The following is a 20878-nucleotide window of genomic DNA, read 5'->3' on the forward strand; positions in this document are numbered from 1 at the left end:
GCACACCATGGTGCACTGGAAATGTACTCTTTTCTAATAACTGAGAGAACAAACAGTGTGGAAATATCATTCTGGCCATTTGAAAAAAAAAATTTTATAATCCTGTTTGAGAGTAAAATTTTTTGTAAAAGTAAAACCCTTTTGTCAGAAAGGTAATGAATGACTTCTTTTGCTTAACCACTTGAATGGACATTTATTTCATTGCTGTCAGGTACTTCCACCAGAGGTAGAAAATACACGAAGCTTAACATGGCAACTAACCATTAGTTGGTGCTCCAAAATGTTTAGGGAGGTTAGATTGAGATTTAATATGACCAGAATATCAGTGACAGCTAATCAGTATTTATTAGCTCTTTCAACAGTAATTTTTGTGCATACCCAGGACCAAGCACAGGGACCCAGTGGGTAGCAGGGGAACAAGAGCCTTCCCTCTGGGATCCACCACCATCTCTCGAGAATAGTTCCATCATTGGGCATGGACTCTAGCCTTTTGGGAGCATGTGCCAATTTGAAGTTGAAATTTCTAGTTCACCTTGATCCCTGGTTCTACGTCCCTTTCCAGAAGTGGTCTTGATAATTTGATGAAAATAATCAGGTGGAACAATAGCATTGCCCTTCACCTACCTCCATTGACTTGGGTCAAGTTCTGGTTTATCCTGGAATCTCTGGTCAGGTTGAGTATTTCCTCTCGCCTTTTGTTAACAACTGAGAACCCTTTCCCTCCCCAACTCCCCCTGTCGTCTCTTCTGCATGTTGCATTTTAACAATCTCTTATTTTCTTTTCAGAAGGTAAGAGGGGCATCTGGTGGAGCTTTACCAAAAAGGAGGAATTCCAAGATTTTTTTAGGTAATGTAAATAGTAATCCATAGTGTGTCCAGATTTTCTGTGTGTGTATGTATGTGCATGTGCATGTCTGATTTGGAATAATAGGTTATTTATTTTTCCTCGGTTTAAGGATAAGAGGTACCAATTTAACTTGGGATGATCTGCCTCCACTTTGTGTTTACATAGTGGTGAAAGATGCTTCTAGTACTCTTAGTTGGATTTAGTGTTTCGAAGCAATTATACTTACAGTGACTGGAGACTAATTGTGATTCTGCTTCTGCTCTCTTTTTTCACTGCTCTGAAAGTAGAGACATTTTTTCTTTTTTTAATATTAGCCTAACTATAGACTTTATTCAGATTTCACCATTTTTTCCCATTAGTGTTTTCTTTCTTCTTTCTTTCTTTCTTTCTTTCTTTCTTTCTTTCTTTCTTTCTTTCTTTCTTTCTTTCTTTCTTTCTTTCTTTCTTTCTTTCTTTCTTTTTCTTCCTGGGATCCCATGTTGTATTTAGTTGTCATGTTTCCTTAGTCCTGTCTAATCTTTGATAGCTCCCCAGTCTTTTTTTTTTTTTTTGTCTTTAATAATTGTGACACTTTTGAAGAGTACTGGCCAGTTATTTTTGTAGAATGGTCCTCAATTTGGTTTTGTCTGTTTCCTTATAAGTCTGAAGTGTTGCATTTTTGGCAAGAACACCACAGAGGTGATGTGCCCTCCTCAGTGCATGATATTGGGGGCATGTGATGCTGAGGTGTCTTTATATCGGTGCTGTTAACCTTGATCCCTTTTTAAGGTGGTGTGTCTGTTGGGTTTCTCCACTGTGAAGATTCAGTGTAATTAATAAATACCTTGGGAGTAATACTTTGAGACTATGCTGATATCTTGTTTCTCTTCAAAGTTTTGCACGCTAATTAAAAAAAAAATTTTTATGTTTATTCATTTTTGAAAGACAGAGAAAGACAGAGCACAAGCAGGGGTGGGGCGGAGAGAGAGGGGGACACAGAATCTGAAGCAGGCTCCAGGCTCAGAGCTGTCAGCACAGAGTCCGACGCGGGGCTCGAACTCATGAACCGCGAGATCATGACCTGAGCCGAAGTCGGATGCTCAACCGACTGAACCACCCAGGCGCCCCAGTTTTGTGCACTAATATTATCATCTGTCATGGGATCTTGCCTGCCACAATGATTACTGTGGTATGTGCCTAGCAGTGATTTTCTTTTCCCTCATTTAGAAGAGCCAGTTTTATTCATGCTAATGAACATTAATTTCTATATCCTATAATCATGATAATTTTTCACGTTAAGCTTCTGATATGTTTTTGCCAGGAGAAAAAGTGGTTTGATCATTTTTGAACAAGCAAGTTTATATCCCTAAATGCCTAGGATTATTGTTTGAAAGAAATTTAAAAATTGTTTGCATGTTATGATTTCATTTTGGTAAAAAAAATCTATACAATATATGCGCGTGTGTGTATGTGTGTGTATGGGTGTATGCATGTGTGTACATATATGTATGTGTGTGTACATGCATGTGTGGGTATATACATACACGTATATGTATATAACAGAGTCCAGAAAAATCTGGCAAAATATATTCCAGATTGTTAATAGTAGCTCTTTTCCAGTGGTGGGATTGAGGTGATTTTTATTTTCTTCTTTTTGCTTATCTGTATTTAAAGTTTTTCTATAACAAACATGTGCTACTGTTGTAATGAAAAGACACATTAATTATTTGGAAAGGAAATCCATTGGAAACAGTCGTGGAGCTGAGTGTCCTTCCTGCCTTGATTCTCTGTTACTCTACACTGAGCTCATGCTTGCAGTATTCTGTCCTGATTTTCAGTAGTGGTTTACTTTATGAGGCTTATCTGTTGTTGGCTTTTCCAGCCTGACCAATCTTTCCCACCTCTCTATGGTCTTTGGACCACAGCCCAAATCAACCAGCTAACCCCAAACCAGCTCAGAATGGGCCTCAAAGCTGAAATGATTGTATGCATTCTGATGCTTTGGTTATTAGCCGCAGGCCCCCTTCTACTAGTAGAGATAATGTAACTTTTTTTTTAATATGAAATTTATTGTCAAATTGGCTTGCAGAGATAATGTAACTTCTGAATTAAATGATATCAGCGTGGCATTCTTAGAGATGGAAATAATTAAACATTTTTGATTACTGTTGTTATTTTTCATTATTTTCTTGATTGAATGAAGATGTTAGCTGACTTCCTGCCCTTTAGCCTTTGTGTCTTTTGCCTGAAAGACCTTGCAGTTTGATTTCTGTAGTGATCATTTTGGTGGTAGAGGGTATGGTAAAGTAGCTATTTTAAATTTAACATTTTTTAATGTTTTATTTATTTTTGAGAGAGAGAGAGAGAGAAAGGGAGGGAGAATGAGAGTGAGTGGGGGAGGGGCAGAGAGAGAGAGAGAGAGAGAGAGACAGAATCTGAAACAGGCTCTAGGCTCTGAGCTGTCAGCACAGAGCTCGATGTGGGGCTTGAAATTGGGAACGAGGGCATGACCTAGGCTGAAGTTGGATGCTTAACCAACTGAGCCACCCAGGTGCCCCTTAGCTATTTTAAGAATTAAGCCAAAAGTAAGCACTGAGGTTTTGTGCATTATAGTGTGTGGACCTCTTTCATTGGGGAATGCTAACCTACCATTTCATTCCAGTCGATCCATTTCTATAGACTGTGGTCTGTGTTCACTCAATATTCCATATCTTAGGAAACCACAGAATATCCCTTAAACTCACAGTCCAGCAAAGATATTCTATTTGGACTGTACCGGGTTTAAAAAAAATTTTAAATTCGAACGTCATTGGTACTTTGGGGCTTGCCTAGGCCCTGTTTCTCTCTATTGTTTGTTACCCAGATGCTTCACAAATGAAGTTAGTTACTTCATCTGAGTAAGAATTTGGTTTTGCAAGCCCACCTTTATAGCTCCCTTGATATGATGCTTCATGTCCCCCAATAGCAGTGACTTTTCTCTTGTTACACTGATCACAGCTGTTTTCAAGTTGATGTGGCCTGTGCATTAATTTCAGTGAAGGACCACATTAGGCTTAGATCTGGTGTATGGAACAGAAAACTTAAAATATTGGTGACTTTAAATAAAGTAGATGTATATTTCTCTCTCATGTAGAGGATGTAGGGAAGTATCAAGTCTAGGCTAATGGGATGCCCTCATGTTCATCAGGATCTAGACCCTTCCCATATTTCTGCTTCACCCTCCATCCTGGCCTGTGAGTCTAACTTCATGGTCTCTTCATGGTCGTTACTTTTGTCAGCCTTCTCACAGATCCCTAAGCAACATTCTGTTTACACCTCTCTGGTCAGAACTTGGTCACGTGGCTGTACCATGTGTTGTACAGGAGACTGGAGAGTACGTAAAATTTATTAGCTGGCGTCATTGAGTAAAGTCTGTTACTAAAGACGCAGGGGAGAGTGACTACTGGGAGGCAGCTGGTAGCCTCTGCCACAGACTCCTTACCTAAAAGGGATGTTGGGTTGTCTCTTCTTGGAGAGGAAGAGAACGCAGAACTCTCTTATATAGTCTCTTTGTTTCTGTGACTGGAAAGCACTTTCCATTGCTATTGAAATGTCATCCTGATGCTCCTCTTCCCCTCATAAAATAGATGCAGCTGACTCACACGTTCTCATCAAAGCTTCTTGTACCCCAATCGCTTCATGACTTGATGACCAATTCCTTTTCCACTGGCCTAATGGTGACATTATAATCATTCATTTATGACTCCAGATTTTATAAGGGAAACTGAGGCCATTAGCTGGTGCTGAGTGGCTTATCTAGGTCTCCTGAGTACCATCTTGCCCTTCAACATTCAAGTCAGTCTTCCCGATTACCTTGATGTCCATTCAGGCGAAGTCACAGTTAAAGATCCTTGCCTCAGCTCTAGCTTTAGCTGGTGTATTTTTTTATTTTTTAAATCAACAGTGACAATTATTAATTTTTGAATCACTTAAATTTTTACTTTTTATATTTAGGGTTTAAAAAACAATTTTAGAACAATGTTTTTTGGACACAGCTTAAAATTGAAAAGTTATGAGGGGCTGTATAATGAAAAGTAAGTTATTCTTGCTTCTCTGTCTCGTGGTTACTTCGTTACTCTCCCCAGAGACAAACAGTATTTTCTGTTTGCACATTTTTATATATTTTTTATATTTTTCCCAGCAATAGTATAGACATATATCATACTTTTAGAATTTTTTCTATAGGCAGTTGGGAACCATCAACACTTAGTTTCCAAATTGTACTCTGAGGCACCCTAGGGTGCTACAGTGAGTTCACAGGTGCACCACAAGGTATTTTTAACTCTTCAAGGAAAAGACAGTGGTACTTGAACATTGCATGACCTATTTTAGTATACGTGCTGCTGAAGCAAGCACAACGTTGCATGACCTATTAACTTGCTGTAGTTTTACTGTTTGAGTATCCTATAGTCCTTTCAGTGACTTCACCTCTTTGTGAAGCTGATTTTTCGGTGGTTTCTATGGTAAAAGGCAGGTACCATGTGAAGATAAATGTGGAACAGAAAATGAGGGAGGCAGTGTTAACATCTGACTCAAGAAGTTGTGCAGTGCCCAACAGGTGCACACATAAGGGATTGTGGTTAAGAGTGAAATAAAACATTTCTTTCAATTTATGTGTATTTTTTCAAATGGTTACTAAATCATTAGAACATAAATATTTATTAAGTTGTTTGGACCTAACTACTAAATAAACAGAGCCCTTAGGCATTTCTTTTGGCTTAGGGCTGCTGTGCAAAAATCGTTGGGATGCTTTACGCTGCTGTGTACTGAGAAAGTGGGTAGCTCTGTGTTAATGTTTTTAAGCTAGAGAGGGATACTATTAGATTGTCTTTTAAAAGATAACTTACAACAGTATGAGAGATTGTGAATTTTTGGGCTAAGCTGATTCAAAACTTACTGTTTTATGAGATGGAAGGAGAGAAGGGGGGAATATAAGGGGGTCCAGGATCTTCAAAGAATACCCCAGGACTCATGATGTGGTTCTGGCCTCATCTTACATACTTTTTTACAGTCAAGCTACAAATGTGTATAAATGTGTAAATACTTGCTAGTACATTTAATGCATATCTTTGGTATGTCATAAATAGTGTTAAATATTCACATTTTTATTGACTTCCCCTCCTTTCCACCACTTTCACAAGTAGGAGTAAATGAGTCAAGTTCTTTTGTGTCTGAAGTCTGGGACATTGAAGAACCGTCACTAAACCTCAGAGAACTTGAATTTCCACCTTTTTGGTTTTAGCCCTAGCATTCATACTTGATGAGAAGTAGGTTGAAAACAGAGCGTTTGTAAAAAGTTCTAGGAGTGGGCCTGTTCAGAAAAGTCAACTGTACCTGTAACGGCCAGAAGGTTCTAGTGAACTCCATTTTGCCATTTCCTTCTGAAGTAGGTCCCAGAACGGGGTCTGTGTTCAAGGAGATTTCCCCCACCTAGTGCAGATCTCACAGCACTAGAGCAGCCAAACTGCTCACCTGTGGGGTACAAACTAGTTAATCTGGTAAGGCTGGGAGAACTCTGAGCTGGGCGTCAGAGCCCTGGTCTGATACAGGGATCTTTTCTTCCATGGTGCTTCTTCCCAGCTTAGGCAAGTCACTTCTTGGAAATGGCTGTGGTCCCAGCCACTTCTTCCAGGGATCTGAGAGGGTCATTGAAGTAGAATTGGGAAAAGATATTAAAAAAATTTTTTTAAGGGGCGCCTGGGTGGTTCAGTCAGTTAAGCATTGATTTCAGCCTTAAGTCATGGTCTCGAGGTTTGTGAGACTGAGCCCTGCGTTGGGCTCTGTGCTGAGTGTGGAGGCTGCTTGGGATTCTCTCTCTCCTTCTCTTTCTATCCCTCCTCTACTTACGTGCTCATGCTCTCTCTCTCTTGCTCTCTCTCTCTCTCTCTCAAAAAATAAATAAAATAAAGACTAATTTTATTTATTTATTTGTTTGTTTGTTTTTAGATTTAGAAAAAGAGACCATCCAGGTATTGCCAGTTAATAGCCATAGTGGAAAGTACCTGCTGTGAGAGGTTTGGTGGGGGTCCTAGTCCTACTGGTCCTTAGGGTATAATTTCTCTGTAGGTTCCTCAACTAGATATTTTGGGGAGTGGTAAGACTCTAATTATAGAGAAATCTGGAAATTGTAGATTTATACTTAGGACTGTGGGGTCATATATATTTAGGAGAAACCGTAGATTCGTCCCTTAAAATCAGAGTGTAAGTTACTTCTGCTGACTTTTCTCTCATTTGGATAAAAATGTTTGGGAAAGATCATGTCCCCTTCCATCCCATTGAATTAAAAATAAAAACAGGGGCACCTGGGTGGCTCAGTCGGTTAAGTGTCCGACTTCGACTCAGGTCACGGTCTCACAGTCTGTAAGTTCAAGCCCTGTGTCGGGCTCTGTGCTGACAGCTCAGAGCCTGGAGCCTGCTTTAGATTCTGTGTCTCCTTCTCTCTCTGACCCTCCCCGACTCATACTCTGTTTCTCTCAAAAAATAAATAAACATTAAAAAAAAAAATAAAAGCAACTCTAAACTAAGTGTAAAGAAGCTCAACAAAGGGGGTTACCTGGGTGGCTCAGTCAGTTAAGTGTCTGACTCGATCTCAGCTCAGGTCTTGCTCTCTCAGGGTCATGAGTTTAGGCTCTGCATTGGGTGTGAAGCCTACTTAGAAAAAGAAAAAAAAAAGCCCAGTAAAGTTCTGCTTTTTGTACAACAGCAGTTTTGCTTATTGTTAAACACATATCAGTTACCAATTAAATAAACCCCGAACCCACAACTACCCTTCTGATGCTCTTGCTTAGCTGTTGTCCGTAGCATATTGGGGTCTTTAACTTCCTGGAGTCTCCTTTCACAGACATTTACTGAGTGTGTGGTATGTGCTGGGTACTGTGCAGGGGCTGGGGTATGTAAAGTGAATAAGACTCGTTTCCTGCTGTGACAGCTTACAGTCTGGAAGCATTTGAAGTTCATATCTTCTCCATACTGAGATTTCATAGAAGGATCCCCATGTGATGTCATGGTCTTTCTGAAACTTATTTCAGGATTGCTTTGCAGCTGGGTAACCAAAGGGAAGGGGAGGCACTTTTGATTATGTTGGTTGTCAGGAATGTAGAGAAGGTGTTGATAGTGATTATGGCGGCTGCTATCTGTGGAGCCCCTAATACCTGCCAGATCCTATATTAGATGCCTTAGAACCTTCTCTTGTTTAATTTTTTCAACAATCTTTTGGGGGTACATAACATTATTCATAGCTTGCTCCTGAGGAAAATGAACTTGGAAAGAATTTGCCCAGGATTACATAGTTAGTAAATGACAGAGCAGGATTTTTTTTTGGACTTAGTTTATCATTGTGTTTGGCCAGGTAAGATTTGACTTAGCATTAAGTGAGTGTGTTTTCTGTGGACAAAAGGCACTTAGATGTTATATGTTATGTTATATGAGCTGAATATGTACACAAAAACAAAAGGGTTGTACTTTGGTTCCTTAAAATTGTCATAAAAGATATAAAGATTAAAGAATAGAAAAAAGCCCACACACCCACTGTTTTCATTTGTTCAGGTTTCCTTCTATTGCTTGTCTGTGGGCATAACTTTTACAAAGTTGTCATTACCGTGAAGATGAATTTTGTATTTTTAACATTGCCATAGGATAAATATTTCCATGTTTCTACATAGTCTAAATAAATATTTAAATAATATTTTGTTGGGTTCAACACCATTCTCATTGAACATTTAGGTTCTAATTTTTAAAATTATAGATATTGGGGCATCCGAATTTTTATTACATGTAGAATGTCTGTGAATCATTTCCTTTAAATAAATGCCTTTGGTGACTTTAAAAAAAATTTGAAGATCTAATTGCTTTTATTAAATGATTCATGAATTGGGCATCATTCCGTCTAGCAAATAATGCCTTTAGTGACTTCTTAAATTCTTAGAATCATCTTTGACATTGCTTTTTGTCAACTTGAACTCTTACAGCTATCAAATAATGTTGGTTGTTTCTTTATTTTGATATTTCTGATTCTTAGTATTTGGACCTTTTATTAAAAATTATTGAGACTGTATTTCCCTGTATCTCATTTTCCACTTAACACTGCCTTTCTTTTGAGAATTCAGGAGCAGCGCTGTATACAAAAAGATACTAAGTTTGTGATTGGAGGCAAACAAGAAGGTAATAACAGAACCTAGATCCTTTGGTTCTCAGGCAGCTGCTTCGTCTGGGAAAATAACTTCTTCCTATCTATAGACCCATGTTTGTGTACCTGTTTATGTGTGGTGTGAGTGGAATATGGCTCAATCGCTCTTTGTCACCATAGTTCCAAACATCTAAATATACAAACATGATCTGGGATCCTGGCATCCATGTGAATGTAAGGCTGAAATGTCCAAGGAAATACTGTGACAAGACATTTCCTTGAGCCTTCACCTAACCTTTAGCAGAGATTAGCCAAGCAGATAGGTGATGACTTGATAAATAACAGGCTAGAGGAGCTCAGTTTTCTTACTGAAAATTCTGCACAGCCTGAGGACAACAGGACTAGTTATATTATGGAGTTTTCCCCTCTGGCTTACAATGCAGTATTTTAATAACTCCTAGAGGGGGAAGGGGACAGAGAGAGAGATGGAGACAGAGAGAGGGAGGTTGACATTTTATTTTTAAAAAATAGCCCTCATTCATTGACTACCCGTTATGTGTCTGATCTCTTGTCTACAATTTCTTACATACCCTTGTGTAAACTGTGTGAGGTAAGAGCTGTTATCTCCATTCTACACGTGAGGAAACTAAGGTTTAGAGAGTTTGTGACTTGCTCAAAGTTACATTAAATTTTGGAGCTGGGATCGAACCTTGGCTTATCACTTCTGAAATCCTGTGCTTTCTTCCATCTTACAGTGTTAGGAAAGACATTCCAACCCATTCTTACGCAATCAGGAGCCTGGTACCCGGCAAATCATAGTTAACAATTTATTCCTTTAAAAATCTTTAAGAATTGAATATCTAGCACGTGTATCTATTTTAATTGTAAAGCTGTATGATCGGACTCAGCCTTTATACATCTGTCACTTATTAGTAAGTATTCATAACTTAGGAAAGATGGTAGGCCTACATTTACTCCTGGTTTGGGGCAGATGGATGGTTGTCAGAGGAGGGAATCGTAAATGTCATGACCTTTGTTTGTCATTGCTGTGGATTTCTGGCTTTCCCAGTGAGTGCTGCCTTGGTGTAGAATGTTTTCTCTTCACTTCTTGTTCTTTGTTTTTGTTTTCTCCTCAGATCTAGATACTGATGACGATTTAAATAGCGACGATTATGAATATGAAGATGAAGCCAAACTTGTTATATTCCCAGACCACTATGAAATAGCACTACCAAATATTGAGGAGTTACCAGCCCTGGTCAGTGAGTGTGCACGGCTGCTAGCTAGATGCGCGTGACTCTCTGTGTCAGGTGTGTGTGCGTGTGCGGTGTGTGTGCATGTGGAGGTGGGGAAGGAGGGTTGAATGAAAGAAGAGGAGAATGAGCACGATCATGAGCATACTGCTTCTTCTCTGTGAAAGGGTCTTGCAGGGTGAGGTCTCAGTAGTGTTGGGCCAGATACCCTTTGCTGCGCGTTACTCCCGGTGCTGTACAAACATTGGGTTGGCCTCCCCGCAGGTGGCCTGGCTCCCCACTCCTGCTCCGTGAGCTGGTCCCCTGTCTCCCCACCAAGGTGGGCTGGCCTCTGCCAGGCGAGCTGGCTTCTTGCTGCTTGTAGTTCACAGTCTGTTGCTTAGATTTTCACACGGTGCCCCTGAGATATGCAGGGGCTGCTGGAGAGGGGTGTCTTCTCATGAGAGGAGTGGCTATATTTTTCTATCTTCTGCATGTTAGCCCTCCGTGTGAGATTTTGTTTGGGGGAGAAATAAGGACTCCTCCGCCAAAACAACCGCAACACGATTATAAAAATAACCAAACGTTTACAAATCACAGGTCTGCGGGAGCTCTGTGGTAATGTGAGACTCCTTGAAAGTTTTGTTCCTCATGAGGACTAAGATTACTTTCTAGGTGTTAACATTTAGATTTAGTGGTGGATTTCTTTTCTCTTCCCTTCCCTTGTTTTTTGTTTTTGTTTTTGTTTTTGTGGAATGACTTTCATCTTCCTGAGCAGTTGTGAGGAAGCCAGGTTCTGTTTTAGTTTGAGGCTGTGAAGGGGCGTGGAGCTCCTACAAGGACACAACTGTGTTTCCTGTTCTTTCCTGTATTGTCTCCCCCACCCCATCCTTCTCTGCTTTGTTCTCTTCCCTTTCTTTTCCTCTTTTCCAATCCGTGCATACCCTGAATTGTCGGAGCCTTGCCACCAGTAGTAGTGGGGTCAGGGTCAGTTGAGTTTAGGTATGCTAGTTCTTTTTTTTCCCCTCCTCACACTCCAGAACAAAAGCCAGGTGTTTAGGTCCCGGAATCTTCAGGACATTGTGTGACTCTGTGTCCACAGCCACCTGCTCACTTGCCTCTGCCAGGAGGGGGAGGGTGTTTGTGCTTGGGGTTCCCATGTCATTAGGGACCAGGTTTCTACCATACAACCTCTTTTGACCCTGACCTACTTTATCCCTAAATACAAGACCACAGAAATGAAAATGTTGTGTATTTACCTATTGTAGTTCTTTCCTTTAATTATTATATGTGACCTATCCTTTTTAGTGCTAAGTGCAAAGTGTTTAGCAGTGCACAGAGAATTAAATTACCTCTCCTTTCTCCAGTTCCCTGTGTTGACTCATGTGGCTGTTACCAAGGATAAAATATGAGTGGGCAAAATGGTCTTACCTCGTCCCATTACCTGAAATTATATACTAAAGCTTGTATCTCCATGATACTGAGAGTACTTACTGCCTGCCCTTGTTTAATAAAACTCTTATGTCTGCTGTCGGAAAAGAAAGAAAGAAGCACATTGTGAATAAATGTCATGAGAAATAGTTTTTCTCTCGCTCACTTATGAAGGAAAAGTCTGTGTGAAAAAAGTTGATAAAAGAGCCTTTAAGTGTTTTTTAATTATTCTTATATTCACAATATACTTTGATCTCACTCACTTAAGAAGGAAAAGTCTGTGTGAAAAAAGTTGATGAAAGAGCCTTTAAGTGTTTTTTAATTATTCCTGTATTCACAATATAATTTGAAGTGTGAATACTTTTAGTTAAAATTGAAGTGTCATAGGAATCTGAATCCAGCAATAAATGCTATAATTTTTAACACAGAATCTTTTAGAATTAAGAAATACTTAAAAAGAATTTTAAAAAAGGGGAGAGGGAGGATTATTTGGAAGTTGGGGTGGAGAGATTGAAGGAAACACCCGTATTTATCTGATGGTAAAATAATAGGATTTATTTATATAATAGTATTTATTTATTTATTTATTTATTTATTTATTTATTTAAACCTAGTTCCTGTATTTTCTTTTTATGCTTCTGCTACATATTCGGTGTTTGATATTCTCTTTTTAAGCTTTTAAATTACAAACATTATTGAGCTCAAAATCACCCAACCAGATGACTCTTGCTTCATCTTTTGAGCTTCTCAGCACAGAAAACATTGCGTTTAAGATAGGAACTCCTTGGATGGTCCCGGACAGTTAAACCACCTCTCAGTGATGCAGAGTTCACAGACACATAGCATTTGAAGCTCAGTAGGGATCTTACAGCCTGAAATCCAATGCCACATTTTAGATATCAGGAACTCAAGCAGTGGTGTGCTTGTAAATATTTAGCAACCAGCTCCCTGGGGGAAAAGCCCTGCTTTGTAGTGTTTGATGATTTCCATGGTGTAAATATTCCCACCATGGCTGATTTCAGGCTAACATGTCTCTGAATGCAGTGTTGAAAAGAGAACGCGCAGTAGCACACCATTATACAGAATTTCCACTAGTCACGTAACGTAGATGTAAATAACCTCAAGAGCACACAGAAGATCGGAAGTTATAGTAGAACAGGAAATGAAGAGTTTTGAATATTTGTTACCTTTTAAAAATGTATTTTACTTAATTGTAAGTTTTTGTAATTTAATTACAAAACTAATGGCTGTGCTTAACAACCATCTTGCAGAATTTCTTAAAATTTAACAATCAATTTTGTAAGCCAGTTTGAGTCAGTTCCAGAACACTACTGAATTTGAAGCCTATGGAGACCCGGGATGGAGCCAGGACTAGTATCACGTTCTTTCTCTTCACTCTGGACAACAAATCCAGGGAACCAGAGACAGATAATTCATAGTATAATTACAAGATAATGGATTCTGATCTTCAGCTGTGATCCATACAAAGGGTCACTAAGTGATTTCAGATGATACTCTGAAAACACTAGATCAGTGTTTTATAGTGGCCCAGAAGTTTAAGGAAATTTTGTTGAATGTCACCAAGAAGTGTATTCAAAGAAAAGAGAGAATATTATAGTAAATCTTGGTCAACATTATTGTGCATTGCAAACCAGAGCACTTTAAAAAGATCTAATGGGGTGGAGAAGATTCAGAGGAGGACAGGGAAGGGATTGAGGTAGTCGTTGAAGCAACAAAGAGATTGTAATAACAGACCAGACTAAAAAGATTCGGATGGGTGCTTAGAAGTGCTAAGGCAGCACAGAAGTGTTAAGGCAGTCCAAACCCATAGAATCAGGAAGGGAGTTTATGGTGACCTCAGCCCTGTTTTCTAGGGTCATTCCTGGAATGAAGTGGGAGATGAATTTTGATAATTGAAAGAAAAGACTAATTGTATATATAAAAGTGTTTGTAGTGAGAGATGAATGGGAATATCTCTTAAATTTTTTCTTTAATGTTTATTTTTGAGAGAGAGAGAGACAGAGAAAGACAGAGAGAGACAGAGCACGAGGGGGGGAGGGGCAGAGAGAGAGGGAGACACAGAATCGGAAGCAGGCTCCAGGCTCCGAGCTGTCAGCACAGAGCCCAATGCGGGGTTTGAACTCACGAACCGTGAGACCATGACCTGAGCCAAAGTCCGACGCTTAACTGACACAGCCACCAGGTGCCCCAGGAATATCTCTTTAATAGGTTTAGATATATTTATGGATGCCTGAAGTGTAATGGACTATAAGCTTTTTTTTAAAAAAAATGTTTATTTATTTTGAGAGAGAGAGAGAATGAGAGTGAGAGAGAGAGCAAGCCCATATGAGCCAGGGAGGGGCAGAGAGAGAGGGAGAGAATCCCAAGCAGGCTCCATGCTGTCAGCACAGAGCCTGATGTGAGACTCGATCTCAGGAACTGTGAGCCGAAATCAAGAGTTGGACGCTTAACCAACTGAGCCACCCAGGCGCCCCGGAGTATGAGTTTTTTTGAAGGCAGAGACCTCTTCCTTATTCCTGACTGTGTAATCACTAGTTAGTACCTTGCAGTTTTATGCCACAGAAGGATGGGATTTGATGTTCACAGCAGACTGCTCTGGCTGCTATGCAGAAGAGGGGCAGGAGTAGGAGAAAGGAAACTGCAAGGAGGCTGCTGTGTAGCCGTCTGGGTGAGCTGTCTTAGTGGCTGGGACAAGATGAGTGTGGTTGAAGTTGAGAAGAGGAAGGTTCCAAATAGAGTTTGGACGTAGGAGTGATAGGAATTGCTCATGGTTTGGGTGGGGGTGGATGGCAGCTGAGGGAACTTCCTTCCTTGCCTCTTAATGAATTCTAGGGCCACCCAGGGGAAAATACTCTGCATGAAGTTCAGCTAATTGTGTGGGATCTTAGTGATGTAGAATACAAACCTAAATTGAAAAAAAAACCATTAAAACCATTCAGTGGCTTTTATTATATTCAGAGTTGGGCATTCATCGCCACTATCTCATTGTAGAATATTTTCATTAGCCTGCAGCCATCACCCCTCAACCTGTCATCCCTCCCAGCCTCTGGCAATTACTAATCTACTTTCTGTCTCTGTGGAACTGCCTGTTCTGGATGTTTCATATAAATGGAATCATACGATGTACATAGTTCTTTGTGGCTGGCCTTTTTTAAACCTTACATATATTTTCAAGATTCACTCATGTTGTAGCATGTATCAGGACTTCATTCTTTTTCATTGTTGAATTTCCATTGTGTAGACATATGATATTTTATTTATCCACTTATCATTAACAGGCATTTGGGTTGTTTCTGCTTTTTGGATGTTATAAATAATACTTCTGTGACATATGTGTACAATAATCTTTGTATGGGTACATATTTTCATTTATCTAGAATACATACCTAGGAGTTGAATGCTAGGTTATATGGTAACTCTGTTTAACCATCTGATGCCTAGGTATATTTAACCATTTGAGGAGCTGCCAAACTGTTTGCCAAAGTGGCTGTACCATTTTACATTCCCACCAGAATATGTTTTTAAAGACAGCTAGAGATAGTTTTTATAGCATTAAGTAAATGGCAAATGTGGTGATAAGGCATATGTCCAGGATCATAACGGTTTGGGAGAAAGCAGAGAATTTGCATCCCCTTCCCCTGTGGTCAGTTGGTGCCAAGCTGGACATCACAGATTTACTCATGATGTCGACTGATCTGGCACAGAGACACCTAGGCCTGTCCCCATCCAGGGTCACATTTGCACCAGATTAAGAAATGGAGCTGTGCTGCTTGCATTCCATTCAAATGCCCTTGACCACATGCCATTGTGTGATGAGTTGAGGATATTGGATATCTGGGTGTATATTTGTTAGGAGGAAAACACACCAGTTGGGTAAATCCTAGGCATTCCTGTAGCTAATGTCACTCTTGTAAATTGTTTGCCATATACTTTTCACTCAGCTTGCTAAGAAATCGTTAAATCTGACTCCTGTGCTTGGGTTTACAAACTGGATTTGGTTTCTTGCTATCTTGTGTCATTATCAATAATATTGCACACGCCAGGTTAGGGATTAAACTTAGCTAGATTCATGGAGAAAGTGCTGGAATTAGCTAACTAGGATCTTGCTTTTATGGCAACTGCTGTTTGAATTTTCTTGGATTAGCCTGTATTTATTAATAAAGTTTTAAATTTGTTTTCTAGAAGTTGATGTTCTCTCAAACTGTTTTTACATATGATACCTGGGTTTGTCTTACAGGTAACAATTGCTTGTGATGCAGTTCTCAGCTCAAAATCTCCATATAGAAAGCAGGACCCAGACACATGGGAAAATGAATTGCCAGTATCCAAATATGCCAATAACCTTACCCAGTTGGACAATGGAGTCAGGATTCCTCCAAGGTGAGCATCAGCTAGTGAAATGGAACTTTACCCCTTAAAACTGGGCAAAGGAATATTTACTTTTCTACCTTTTCTCTGAATTAGCAGTTACACATATTTTTACCAGATGCCTTTGATTAAAAACAAGCTCAAAATTCTTTCCAAAAATATCTTTACCTTTGTGGATTCTGAACATGTCGAGCCCATACCCCTGAGCCCATCCCACCCCTCGGTTTCCAGTGGCAGGTACCTGCAACTCTTTGCTTGAGGGCTTTCTCTGGCTGCTTGAGGCTAGGTAGGCCTGGCCATGTGTCAGTTAGAAATGCCACAGAGTTGGGGCGCCTGGGTGGCTCAGATGGTTAAGCATCCGACTTCGGCTCAGGTCATGATCTTGTGGTTTGTGGGTATGAGCCCCATGTCAGGCTCTGTGCTGACAGCTCAGAGCCTAGAGCCTGCTTTGGATTCTGTGTCTCCCTGTCTCTCTGCCTCTCCCCTGCTCATGCTCTGTCTCTGTCTCTCTCAAAAATGAACATTAAAAAAAAATTAAAAAAATTAAAAAGAAATGCCACGGAGTTAATGTTCCTTCCTATCCTCCTGGAAGAGCCCTCAAACCCTCAACAGGTGGCTGTGGAGTGGATGGATAAATACCCTGGACCCTTAACCCCTTGAGTGGGCCTATCTCCTGGAGTTCCCCACTGGACTGAGCCCCAGTTGCCCATGATGGTCATCTTGTTGACATGCCTGGACTGACTTCCTGACCTTTCCAGTCTTATGTTCTTACAGTGCTTCTTGGGATCACCTCCTAAACAAGCTATTTACATTCAGATCTTTGTTTCAGAGTCTGCTTCTAGGGGACCCCAACTTATAAAAGTCTTTGGTTGTCTCATTTTTGGCTGTTCTTTGGTCTACATCAGCATCTCCTATCAGGTCTGTTGTGTTTCAGAGGCAGGTACTCGAGACAAAGAGTGGATGGATTAGGAGGGTGTCTAGTCTTGTTGAATCCTGCCTGTACTGAATTCCCATTCTGTGTGGTCTTAGGGGAAGACAGACTACTTCTGGGCCTCAGTTTCTCCCTTTGACAATGGGGCTGGTAATACTGATTCGGAAGGGTGTTTATTAGAATTAGGTGATCAAACTTCTGGAAAACTAGGTGATCAAACTTCTGGAAGGTACCTAGCACATACCCGACACTTAACCTTCAGTGAAGTTGACATTCTTTCTACTTAATACAGATTTACTGTGTAGTAGCATTTGTTTAAACTAGTTTTACTAAGTGTGGCTAATGCTTTAGAACTTTATATGTTTATATACATGGGATCCTTAGTATCTTAGATTTACGTATTATTTATTAGTGTCCCTCATGTCGGAATTTTAAGGAAATAACCTCCCCTCCCAACCTCAGGTTCTATGTCAGTTTTCTAAGGTAAAAGCCATTGTGGAGGCAGACAGGGTACTGATTGGTCCTGCTGCTCTGAGAAGGGTGACATTAATATTTTGAAGGGAGAAAAGGAGGAAAGAAGCACTGGTTTCTGTTGTCCACTGACCGTTTCCTGTGACCCCCAGCTTGAGACACTCTGTTTTCTTAGATGTTAATTTTCTAACTATGCTCTGAGTTCTGGCCATACCAACTGCTCTTCAATGACTTTTTCAGTGGTTGGAAGTGTGCCAGGTGTGACCTTCGGGAAAACCTCTGGTTGAATCTGACCGATGGCTCCGTGCTGTGTGGGAAATGGTTCTTCGACAGCTCTGGGGGCAATGGCCACGCGCTGGAGCATTACAGAGACATGGGCTACCCTCTGGCTGTGAAACTGGGAACCATCACTCCTGACGGGGCAGGTGAGTGTGCCTTTACTGACCTGGGGAACTTGCAGTGGCTCCGTCTGCATTTAACCAGTGCCTTCATTCCCAGGGTGGAGGGTGGAGGGTAGAGGCCATGACACAGCTCACGTTTGAATCTTGATTCTGCTTCGTACTAGCTGTGAGGTCTTGGGCAAGTTTTCAAATACTTCTCAGCTTCAAGTTCCTCATCTTGAGGATGATCAGGGCATCTCCCTCATAGGGGAGGGAGGCTAATGTGTATAAAGTATTTAGCCCAGTTCATACAGTAAGGCCTTAATAAAGGTTAGTTGCTACTCTTCACTCTTATTATTATCTTTTTGTATATCTCTTGGTTAAGAGGACAGGGGTAGGAACCAAGACCTGTGAAGTGAACAGGGATAATCAAACCACAGTAGAGGGAAGCCCTAGAATTCATTAGGGGTTAGTATCGTTTCAGGAACAAATGGGTTCATTATGGAGAAGAGGGGTTTTAAAGGCTGTTGTGTGACAGCAGCTGGCAGCAAAGGGTTGGATTTGGTTCCTGCGTGTACTGTCAGCTTCAGAGTTGGCTGTCTTTATGCTCTCACACTGTATGCTCTCAAGTGTTACTTTTTGGCCACGTTTGTTTACTTAATTCCATCTACCATTTTGTGATGGAAAAGGGAAATCATATCAGGATCAATAACAAGAAACTTAAATACTGAGCAATGGCCATAAGAATCCATCATGTAAGTGTCATTGAAAACGATTACTAAGCATAGATCTGGACCAACAGCTAGGTCAGTCTTCTTCATCTTTCCAAGCTTTAGTCTCTGTTTCTTCTTCATTTTAAGGTAAGATGATTTTTTTTAAGAGACGTACAAAGACATTTGTCTTTTCTTCTGTTCTCTTTCTAGGACTGAGTTAGCCTGCTTCAGAGTTAATTGGTTAGGGTGTTTTCACCAAATGTGGCATACTTCTTGTCTACCATGCCTTTTCCATCAAACAGGTTTTGTTTTTCATTTGTTTTATAATTGAGGGCTGACAGTTTAGTCATGTCAAGACCTTTTGATTCACATTTTGGATTATTTTCCTGCTTCCACAGTTAGTGGACTAATGTTTAACTCATTAGAGATAAGTAGCTGCAAAAGTCCCAATTCCTGGTCCCAAACCTTCCTCCCGCAAATGGATAAACCTCTCCACAAGCCAGGTTGAATCCTAAGAGTTCTAGGATCTGGAGAAGAAATTCAGGACGTGAAGTTGGGTTGGGGGTTACAGCAAGTTTCTTACAGGTCTTCCCTATGTTGAATGACTGCTGTATGAGGCAACCATCATTGTCCTTTTAGGGGGCTACAGAGGGAAGGGTTTATAATGTAGGAATTCCAATGGGAAAAATTGCAAGGGGAGAATAATTTGGATGTGTCTTCTTTCTATGTTGTTTTTTGTAGTGCTTTGATAAGACCAGTTATTAGAAGTCCAGTTCTCGGAACAACCTAAGACTACAGCTGTTTGTATACATGGCTTAGTTCTCAAATTTCAGTTGTTTGAGGGCAGAGCTCTGTCTTACTCATCTTTGGGTTCTGTATGAAATCTTACGCATGGTATGCCCAAATACTTTTGTTAAATAAACCAACTGGTATGTAAGTATTTAAATAATTAAATTCTATTTAAATGTATGCAAATAATAAAGGCACGGGTTAATTCTGTTCTCTGTGCATCTTTAATTTTCCAGAAGCCTTTTTTCCAGCATGACACTTACTTTCAAACTATGATTTAGAGTACATCTAAAGCTGTTTTCCTTACAGCTTGAGGAAGGAATGTTTTATATTTGCCCCTTGATTATACAAGAAGCAGATATTTAGTGTAACATATTTAGAAAACAGAAAAGCTTAGAGAAGTAAATAAAAATTACTAGTAATACCATTTGGCAAATCACTTCTAACAATTTGGGTATTTCCTTTTAGTTTTTTTCCATGTTTTAAGGCCTTGATAAATTCTTTCTTTAAAATTTTTTAATTAACATTTTTAAAAATTTTATCTATTTGGGAGAGAGCACTAGTGCACAAGTCGGGGAGAGGCAGAGAGAGAGGGAAGAGAGAGAGAATTCCAAGTAGGCTTAGTGCTGTCAGTGCAGAGCCAGATGCGGGGCTCACGCTCATGAACTGTGAGATCATGACCTGAGCCAAGATCAAGAGTTAGAAGCTTAACTGACTCAGCCACCCAGGTGCCCCAAGGCCTTGATCAATTCTTACACAACATTCAACAGCACCCTCAACCCCTGCCCCACATTTTTACAAAAATGGAATCATAGTGTATAAAATTTTATTCCTTATTTTCCTCTATTTAACATTAAATATGTATATATTCCATGTTATTAAATATTCTTCAATAAATGTTCTATGATAGTTCCATTAATCATTTCACTATTCTCCTATGAGTTGTTACAATTTTTTTGCTATTCTGATGAGTATCCTTACATATATGGAAATCTTTGGATGTTTGTCTAATGATATATTTAGGATAAATTCTTAGGGACAAGGATTGATCCTTTTACATTTTCAATTGCTGAATTTCTTTTAAACAGTCATAGTAATTTACTTCTCAGCAGTGTATGAGAATACTCATTTTAGCCAATCTTTGACAACTTTCAGTATTCACAATTTCTTTTAAATGTTTATTTATTTTTGAGAGAGAGAGAGCAAGCAGGAGAGGGGCAGACAGAGAGGAGGACAGAGGATCCCAAGCAGGCTCTGCGCTGACAGCTGAGAGCCTGTCATGGGGCTTGAACTCATGAACCGTGAGATCGTGACCTGAGCTGAAGTCAGACGCTTAACCAACTGAGCCACCCAGGTGCCCCAAGTATTCACAACTTTTAAAAACCTTTGCTAATCTTGTATCTTGTTTTCTTTTGCATTACTAGTAAGGCTAAACATTTTTCATAGTAATTTTGGCCATTTGTAGTTCTATTTGTGAATTTTGTTGGTTGATTTTCTAGTAGTATATGTGTAGGTGTTCCTTACTTGTTTAAAAAAACTCTTCAGCTACTAA

The 20878-nt window shown here is 39.9% G+C and overlaps 1 protein-coding gene across 1 annotated transcript in view; it reads left to right on the forward strand.

The window, feature by feature from the left end:
• USP13 (ubiquitin specific peptidase 13) overlaps positions 1–20878 on the forward strand; it is a 120404-nt gene that overhangs the window by 34981 nt on the left and 64545 nt on the right. Inside the window, exons 3-6 of the mRNA XM_058730575.1 lie at positions 787–847; positions 10127–10248; positions 15912–16054; positions 17685–17869. Coding sequence (XP_058586558.1) covers positions 787–847; positions 10127–10248; positions 15912–16054; positions 17685–17869 — 511 coding nt within the window. The remainder of the gene's footprint in view (positions 1–786; positions 848–10126; positions 10249–15911; positions 16055–17684; positions 17870–20878) is intronic.

Source organism: Neofelis nebulosa, chromosome 5, assembly GCF_028018385.1.
Source record: "Neofelis nebulosa isolate mNeoNeb1 chromosome 5, mNeoNeb1.pri, whole genome shotgun sequence".
Taxonomy (NCBI): Eukaryota; Metazoa; Chordata; class Mammalia; order Carnivora; family Felidae; genus Neofelis; species Neofelis nebulosa.